The 9587-nt window shown below is 34.4% G+C and overlaps 1 protein-coding gene across 1 annotated transcript; it reads right to left on the bottom strand.

Annotated features, from left to right (window-relative positions):
- Positions 1-1009: 1009 nt before the first annotated feature.
- LOC126829719 (39S ribosomal protein L39, mitochondrial) lies at positions 1010-9586 on the bottom strand. The gene is made up of 9 exons (XM_050559821.2): positions 9486-9586; positions 7844-8041; positions 6903-7042; positions 6354-6453; positions 5577-5638; positions 5207-5461; positions 4189-4263; positions 2828-2875; positions 1010-1718 (listed from the first exon to the last, which is right to left on the bottom strand). The coding sequence occupies exons 1-9, from the start codon at positions 9553-9555 to the stop codon at positions 1644-1646; spliced, it is 1023 nt and encodes a 340-aa protein (XP_050415778.1). The 5' UTR covers positions 9556-9586; the 3' UTR covers positions 1010-1643.
- Position 9587: the final 1 nt, after the last annotated feature.

Below are 9587 nucleotides of genomic sequence, written 5' to 3' on the forward strand. Positions count from 1 at the left end.
TCTGATGGGAAAAAAAACTGGGGACTCCTGTATGTAAAAGGATGCTTGTTGAAATGCCACTGTCTGGGCAAAATGTCCTTCATAGCACACTGCATGGTTCATGCCTGTTGTCATTAGGCAGTTTCCTGAAGAAAAGCAGGACGTTCAACCCCATTTCATTGCATTTCATCACCCAATGTAATTCATTTTTTGTTAAACCTCATTTTACAGTCAACCCAAGCCACAGCGGCTTGGTTAATACTATATTGGCTCGCTAATCTGTATTCAATCCTGGTGTTGGTCAATCTGATTAGAACACAGATCCTATTTCGTTTCGTTTTTTATAGTTCAAAATTTCGTTTTACTTGTCTTCACAACACTTGGATCTGGAAGAGTTGTTATATAGCAGGCGTTCTAGTGGAGGTGAGGAATTAGTCAATGATTGGTCTGTTATGGTGAGTTCTTGGCGTGCTCTGCATGAAACTGTGGGTAAACCCCTAGAAACGTCAACGCTAATTGATTAATCAATGTTTGATGTCATAGGGTCAAAAGCCGCTCGTATGACCCCTGATGCGACCTCCCAGTACAACTGGTCAGATCTTCATGTAGTGTAGGACATCCAAAGTATAAAAAAATGTAACGAAATATAGATCTGTATTTTAATCAGATTGGGTGTTGGTCGAAAAAGTTCTTCGTGATTTTCCGGCGTGGTTCTCACTTGTCAGTGGTGGATGACACAGGGCCTGGTAAGGGAGAACCGAGGTCCCATGTACATGTTGACGTGCTCGTAAATGAACCCTTGACAGCTGGAATTTGATATAAGAGTAGGACATAGTGCCTATATTTCCCTCATAGCACACTATATGTCAATCTTCATTTATCCAGTCAGTGCAGTACAGTAGGACATTAAATCCCGTTTTATTTCACTTTATGTCACATATTATCTGCTACCCATGAGCTTCGACCAAACTATCCCTCAAGTTATCACTTAATGTTGTTGCCCTCAAATAACAAATTTACATAAAACAAGCAATATTACACATTTTATTTTCTCTTTGAAAATATCTACATATTTTAAATTAGACACATTATTGAAATTATTTACTTATAATAAGAATGAGGGAAGCTGTAGAAAACATATTGAATAAATTAGATCTCTTGTTTGATAAATCAGCTACTTTATGCACTTACAATTCATGCATCATTACTTTAATATTTCACAGTTCTATACTATTGGTGGATGAGTTTGGTTGACAATATTTCCAGCCATTTTAACCTGAATTGTCTTCCCATTGCTAAATATCACAAGGAAATTGGTTTAGATCTGAGCATCTCAGTAAAAAAAAAACACAACACAATTTATAAGGAAAACAATCACTGGTTTATACACATATAGCACAATGTTTCGACAAATGTGCTTAGAAACGTCGTGCTATATGTGTATAAACCAGTGATTGTTTTCCATATAAAGTGTGCTGTGTGTTTTAATGTGCTCAATCGCTAAATGCCACTCAAGGATTACATTTACAGTTTCTTAGTCCTGCACACAGTCCAGATTTTGGCCAAACTCTGTCTGATAACACTGTAAAGTTGATATCATTCACTTATAAACAAATGACTTATACTAATGAAAATATCTGCCACAAACAGATCAGGACTGAATTCTACGTGGATATTTCTGTATTATCATCTGTGTGTGGTGATGATTCCATGTTTAATCTAGGAAGTGGTGCAGTATTCTGTAAGAATAAAAATATCACAAAACATTAAATAATTCATTATTTACAATATTTTAAAGAAGCTAAACCTCTTTCAATATCTTAAAATTTTGAACAAAGACACACTGTGAACATGCCTCAGTGCATGGAGTACGTGTACATATTATTATTATTACTGTCATCTGACAAAATCCACATACAAAATCAATCAACAATTTGCTAAAGACTAACATATGGTTCAATTTTATTTCAATAGTTTGCTTGCCCAACTTTATCACTGATCAGCAGTGAATATTCGCTAGGCCGCTATAATCACTGATAAGGATGACATCAATGTGACTTAATGAGTCTCAAATATTAATTTTTTTTCCACCGACAAATTAAATTCTAAAACATTTTTTTGATGTATTAGAAAAATAAATAAAGACATTTGACGTATTTGTAGGTAAAAATTATTTCCTATTTAGTGTAAATGACTAAAAGGCAGCACTCTGCCCGAAGCAATAACATCTTATGTAAACAATGCACGCCCCATTCAGCCAATGATTGACGCTCTGTGCTGTGACGGCACGTGTTAAAGGCAGTCATATTTTACAGAGATATTAGAAGACTCGTAATTCTCTGTGAAACAGATTGCAACTTTAGCTGTGGGAGGAAACAAGAGGAACCAGTCAAGTATAAGTATGGGATTGAAACCATGCCACTTGTCTCAATGGTAGACATTATGATCTAAAGCACAAAAAGGAAATTTTTGCCCTCACAGCAATGCTACAGCCTACTCTTATACCAAATTCCAACTGCCAAGGGTTTTTTCATACCATTCAAACGACTAGACAGGTGTCTTTTTCAGGTCCTCCATCCTGCACCACTCACAAGGGGATACCATGTCAGAAAATCCGGATGAACTTTCTCAGCCAACACACGTTAGCCATCCAGCCCCACGCACCCAGAAATCTAGGACATTAAACCCCTTTTCATTTCATTTCAGTAATATACATCGAGAAAGATTAGGGGATGGCAAAAATCACAAGATCCTTACACCTCCATTTGACATTAGAAATATTAAACCAAGTGTGGTTTATTCAAGATGTTATACATCAGATATAAGAGGTTATAAATAGAATACTCACAAATTTCCCTGCTCTTCTCCGTAAAATATCATAACTCCAATAATGCATCTATTAAACAAAACAAAGGCATAAAATTCTACACATTAAAGACATTATCAAACTCTGCCATAATGATGGGATAACTCTTGTACAGAAGGATGGGACACATTTGAACATAATGATGGGACACATTTGAACATAATGATGGGACACCTTTGTCTAGAATGATGGGATACCTTTGAACATAATAGAGACTTTTGGCAAACGTAAATTCCTGGTCCGTATCGCGTACCGTAACGATTTTGCTTGTGACGTCATCAATGCGTGTGTATTTCTCATACGTGATACGGCACACGGATACGGCAGCACCTATCAAACAGCTTTCATACGGAAAAGGTCCATATAACATCGTCGTCTTTTTACCATATGTTTTGCTACTTTTAGACGCTGAAATATTGTGCCGTTGCGTTTTTATGACTGTGTATCCTAGAACACGAAGGTGTATATTTGACGTGATTTTAACCATGGCAAAGACTGGAATTTAATCATTACTTTTGATGAGCTTTTCGCGGAATTTTCATATTTTTCCTGTCTGTCTGCAAGCTGGTTGATCTACATGCTAAATTTAGGGAGGTGGGACCTTGCAAATCTGTAAAAGGGGTATATACATTCTGAAATGATACATTAGTGAAACCAAAATTGTTGTCGAGTGTAGTCGAAGATTTTTAATAAGATTCGACACTAATTTTTAATTATTTTTTTTAAATAACTCAGCGACTGTCGAACGACTTCACTCCCTTCAGGAATTTGTAGGCTAGGTACTTGACTAGTACTGATGTTGATCTTGGTAGATAACTGCCATTATGCTGTACTAGAACTAAGCTCAGTTCTGCTACCCATACGTACGCGGCGCGAAAACCTGCTAACTCTAAAACTAAACTAACATAATGTATCACATGACGATACGGATACGTTATACGAATGGGAAAAATTCCACTTGCCAAAAGTCTCTAATGCTGGGATACCTTTGTATACAATAATGGGACACCTTTGAACTTAATGATTGGATACCTTTTTACATGATAATGGGATACCTTTAAACATAATATGATAGGATACCTTTGTATATGATGATGGGATACCTTTGTATAGAAAATTAATTTTCTATCAAATTTTACCACCCATTATAATTTGAGTGTAACCTGATTTTAGCAAAACAAACAAAGAAATCTACAGTGTTGTGTCCTGAAAATCATTACACTTTACAGGGATTTTTTTTGTTAAAAATTTCTACTGTGTCTTGCTTTTAACAAATAAATGAAGAGAGAGTCTTAACTACAGAATAAAGTTTTATATCTGATATGTATATATAGATAACTCACCATTACTTGTGATGGTAAACCCAGGCCCTGAACTCTGTATAATTTACCATAATCTGGTGTATCTATTTGATGAGCCTTAAATAAAAAAGGAATCTTTAATCAGATATAGTCCTAAAATTATGCAAGTAATATGTTAGAGAGTATTCAAGGCCAGTTGTGTACATGGGACCTTGGTTTTTCGTCCCATCTGAACGACTAGACAGCTGTGCTTGTCAGGCCCTCCGTCCTGCACCACTGACAAGGGGAAACCACGTCGGAAGGACAATGCTTTTAACCATTGATTCAGAGATAGGGTGAAGTGTCTTGATGAACATACAAATTTTTTACTTCAGCTATTATCTATTTTAGACAGAAATAATTGAATCTTAAAGATGCATTATGTAAGTTTTAGATTAAAAGCTGCCGCTTTTTCTATAATAGTTCAAAAATGAATAAAGAAAAATGAATATAATGAAAATTTCAATCAAATTACTTTATTCTGAGTGAAGTTGTGAATGTTTGAAGTTTTGACAAGAAATAGCCTAATAGTCTCAACTGTCAAGTACCATTGCAACAATAATAAAATGAAATCTTGATTTTCAGTCCTGCTATCGGCAGTCCCTGTGAGTAGGATCCACATTAACGTTTAATGATGATATGACATACTTTGCTGAATTTACTCAATATCTTAGCCATTCGATGATCTAGAGAGTTGATTATGTGCTTGTCATATGAATAAATGTCTAAATGGTAATTTATATAACATTTGAAGCTAGCAAAAAGAGCAACAATAGTCAGATTTCCATTTAGCTCTTACATAATAACATTTGAAGCTAGCAAAAAGAGCAACAATAGTCAGATTTCCATTTAGCTCTTACATAATAACATTTGAAGCTAGCAAAAAGAGCAACAATAGTCCGATTTCCATTTAGCTCTTACATAATGCATCTTTAATCCTCATCTACCTCTTTCTTCCAGTTGTCTACGTTTCTACACATTATCTTACAAATAGAGAAATATAGGAGGAACTGCTACTTACGGCTGTGACGTTAAATCGTCCAATCTGATTGGTGCTGGCAATACACGGACCTGAACTTATATCAACATGATCCCCAACACGATACACCACGACCTTTGACCCTGATGATTCAGCTATATATGGTATTTGTTGTGATTTAAAGTGATTATCTTTAAACATGTCAAGAGCTACAGATGCATCGACTTCCAGACGTTCAAATTTGAAATCTAAATGATGTAATTTATATCCTACTCTCGTTAAACAATTCAATTCAGCCTGAAAATAAAATAATATTAATCATATTGTCCACACCTTACTTTGTCTCGAAAATAAATAGGTCTATTTATAATCAACTATAGTATTTATTTCATTAAACATTTAACTAACTTACCGTAGTAGGTTTCCAATCTTTTAATTTTAAGTCTGCATCATAAACAAAACTACCACTCTGTACTAGAAAAATAAAATATGTTTATATAATAATAAAATAAAATATGTTTATATAATAATAAAATAAAATATGTTTATATAATAATAAAATAAACTATGAGTATAAACCCCCATTTCATTTCATTTATTACTTCCATCTTCAGTAGAACGTTAAACCCAATTTCGTTTCATTTCTTCACTTTTCAGCAACAACTGGGATAATACAGATATGAAATGTGCTATGAGGGAAAGTTTGCTCAATCAGTAACACTACGACCTACTATTATTTCGATTTACAACTGTTGGGGATCTTTAGCATCTTGTCAATTATATGCTTGTAAATGGGACTTCTGTTTTTTTGTCCCATCCGAATGATTAAATCATTTGAAAATCAAAACCATCTGATGTTCTAGAGAATTGATCATGGGCTTGCCATGTGAATAAATGTCTAAATATAGTTCATATAACATTTGAAGCCAAAATAAAAACCTACAATATGCAGATTTAGCTCTTACATAATGCATATTTAAGAGTTCTCCCTCCTGTAATGTGTGAAATATGAACGCATTTTAACCTATGAGGATGTTTTCTTAATTTTAAAATAAAAACAGGTCATGCAGCCCATTTTTAGTGACACAGCAGTATCTGAGAGCTAGAATATTTTAGTTATATATGGCCTCTAAGTAAGATTGTATCTTAATTTATTGTTTAAAGTTAAGAATTAAAGTTGTCCACTTACAGTGAGGTTTAGGAAAACTACATAACTCTACATAATATTGATTCTGTAAGGCTGTCTCTAGAACATGACCAAGAACTAAACAGCATGATCTCCAGAACGCCTGTAAATACCAAATGTTCAATATACACTACAAATTATATCCCCCAACAAATATTGTATGCATAAACCATTTCATACAAATATTGTAAGTACTGTATAACCCATTTCATAAAATAACATCCCGACAAATATTGTAACATTTTATACAAGTTGGGAATTATTTTTCAGATTCTTAAAGTATCTTACTATAAGAATGAATAAACATCAACAAAAGTATTTTACGCTCTAGTTGGATTTTAATGCCAGGCACACAATTGAACTTTTACTGCACAACTGTATCTTTGGGTTAGACATTCATTGAAATATACAAAAATAACATAGAAGAGACAAAATTTGGTGCCTGACAAAAATAACTAAAATTATGTGCACTATTTTCCATTCTGTGGGATATGCATGTAAGTGAAATATGGTTGGTTGTTTATATGACAAATGAAAAGAACTGTCACTAACTTTATTAACAATTCGTGGATCCTCGTCTAAAAAATGTAGAAATTCAATGGAACAATCTTCTTTTAATGGCCGATGCATATCCCATGGTTCACCATTAACTAACGCTAATGCTGATCTATTCACCAATAATTCTTGAATATCTACAATAAAAACATGATATATTATGTACTAGCTTGATACCCAGCTTCGTCCCCAGAACCCAAAATCTGCTTACTCGCCATCATCCTTTCTTGCACGCTTATCCACTAGCTTGCATCATCTCGTTACTGTTATTAAACCTAATTAGCATAATAAACAGAGTTATCTCACCTTTAACTGTTAATTGCAGTAAACAGTCCAAAATTGATTTTGGCTGTCCCAAACTAATAAATGATCTTGTACTTAATAAATCATGGAATAAAACATTCACAGGGTGATGCTGGTTAATTTTATACCACATATGTGGAGGTAGGGCACAGCGCCAAAGTGTGATGGACGAACATATATACACACTTTGATTTTATTTATATAGATTAATATATTACATTACACTAGCTATCAAGAGATTTTATCTATCTTTAAGTTTACGGTTCAAATTCTCTGATGCCAAAAGTGCATTTTTCAGACAATATTTAATTGTTCACGACTTAATCTACGCTAAAATGTACTATTGGTTCTAGGCCAGATCCTTGATGACAGTAACAGAACGGCTAAAATCCATGCCATGTGCTGGTTGAGGATTGACATCAGAGGGCAGCTAATTTTTCATAAGTTAAGCCACACAAAAATTGTAGTAATGGGTCTAGGCTAGATTTCTTTTTGGATCATTGAGAAAGTCTAGCTTCATGGAGAATTGATGACAGGAACAAAAAAGTTAAAATCCATACCATGTACAGTTTGAGGATTTATGTCTGAGGACATCAAGTCAAAAAGGTTTGTTAGCTTAAAACATGCTGACTTACGCATAGAACAATTAAACGGTGTAGATATTCCTTTATTCATGATTAAAGTACAGTCCTCTGGTGGTCCCTTCACATCAACTTGTATCTTCTCCATTCGAGTAATCAAACCTAACTGACGTTTTTTCTCTGTTTCAAAAATCTCATTTCTCTTCCTTCGTACTTCAGCATTTGTTAAATTTGTTGACTGACAATAACTTCCTGGTAAAAAAAAACCCTAAATTTTAAAAAGGCTACTTTTGTTAAAGAGAAATTATAGGAGATTAGTTAAAGAGCTGGACGCTACTGCTAATGGTTATTTCCAGGCCTGTAAGTAGGAATGAAACAAGATTTGACAGTTTTGGAGTCATTCGAAAACACTAATTCATACGAAGATCATAGGCGTACGGGGAAATTTTTGACTGGGGGGGGGGCGGTGGTGGTTGGTGCCCAAAAAATGTAGTTAGGTTCTTAGTATGTTAGATAATAATAATAAATTCGCTGTTAAATTGGACACATTCAAGAACACAATATCTTTTTTTATACAACTTTTACAAAATACAATTGTGTGCCCAAATTTTCCCAGCATTTGGTGCCCAAAATGGGGGGGCGGCCGCCCCCTCACAGCTCGTACGCCTATGACAAAGATGTCTTTATTTATCTTGATTGAGACAATGTCAATAAACTGAATCATTGATTGAATCATGATGCACTGAATTTGAATGTTCAGACTGAACTTTAGTCCGTCATTCATTTGAAATTTCTGTCTACCGGTGTTTGTTCGGCTTTTTTCACTATTAGTGATTTGACATCTAGTATGTATCATATCGTTTATTAGACATTATATAGAGCAAAGCTCTAAAGCATCGCGCAAAGCGGGGTGCTTGAGCAAAGCTCTTTTCCAGTAACAGTAACTAAAACTGTCAACCACAGACTGTTGATTAATAAAAAAATCAGACCGGAACCAGTTCCACTACTGGGCAAAACTGGCAATCCGCATGCCAACTTACCAAATCTAGCCCAAGCGAGATTACGTGTCTCATAGAAATATTTCTATGATGCATCTAATCAGTGACATCACATATTTTTGACGTCAATGAAAATAATTCTCACACTTTTTTGTTCTTTTTTTTTTTACACAAAATTTATCGGTAATTTATCTAATAGTAATACTCATATAGAGCAAAGCTCTAGAGCATCGCGCGAAGCGCGGTGCTTGAGCAAAGATCTTTTCCGGTAACACGGGAGTGTAACTAAAACTGTCACCCACAGACTGTTGATTAAAAAAAAATTCAGACCGGAACCGGATACACTGGGCAAAACTGATAATGTGCATGCCAGCTTACCAAATCTCGCCCATGCGAGATTACGCGTCTCATAGAAATATTTCTATGACGCGTTTAATCAATGACGTCACATATTTTTGACGTCAATGAAAATAATTCTCACACTTTTTTGTTATTTTTTTAAAAACAAAATTAATGTATACAATTTAGATCTAAATGAAAATCAATTTGGAAAAACTTAATTATTTAACATTTATTGTGGTATCACTTCGACATTTGAGAAAATTAAATATGAAGGTTTTATATTTGACAATAATCAGCTTCGCTCTACTCAGGCAATGCCTGTTACATATTAAATATTACTGCAAGTTTCCACGTACTTTTCAAATTGCGTCTTGAAGCAGACGAAATCTTTAGAAAAACATTTTTACAGGACATGGAGGCTGCCATTTTTTATTTTTAACCGGAAATTTTAAGAGTTA

This window comes from Patella vulgata, chromosome 8 (genome assembly GCF_932274485.2).
Source record: "Patella vulgata chromosome 8, xgPatVulg1.2, whole genome shotgun sequence".
Taxonomy (NCBI): Eukaryota; Metazoa; Mollusca; class Gastropoda; family Patellidae; genus Patella; species Patella vulgata.

Coding starts and splice junctions, on each gene's coding strand:
- LOC126829719 (XM_050559821.2), bottom strand. CDS start 9,555: ATGGCAGCCTCCATGTCCTGTAAAAATGTTTTTCTAAAGATTTCGTCT. Junction 8,042..9,485: donor TTCAAGACGCAATTTGAAAA/GTACGTGGAAAC, acceptor TTTTTTTACCAG/GAAGTTATTGTCAGTCAACA. Junction 5,639..6,353: donor TAGTTTTCCTAAACCTCACT/GTAAGTGGACAA, acceptor TTATTTTTCTAG/TACAGAGTGGTAGTTTTGTT.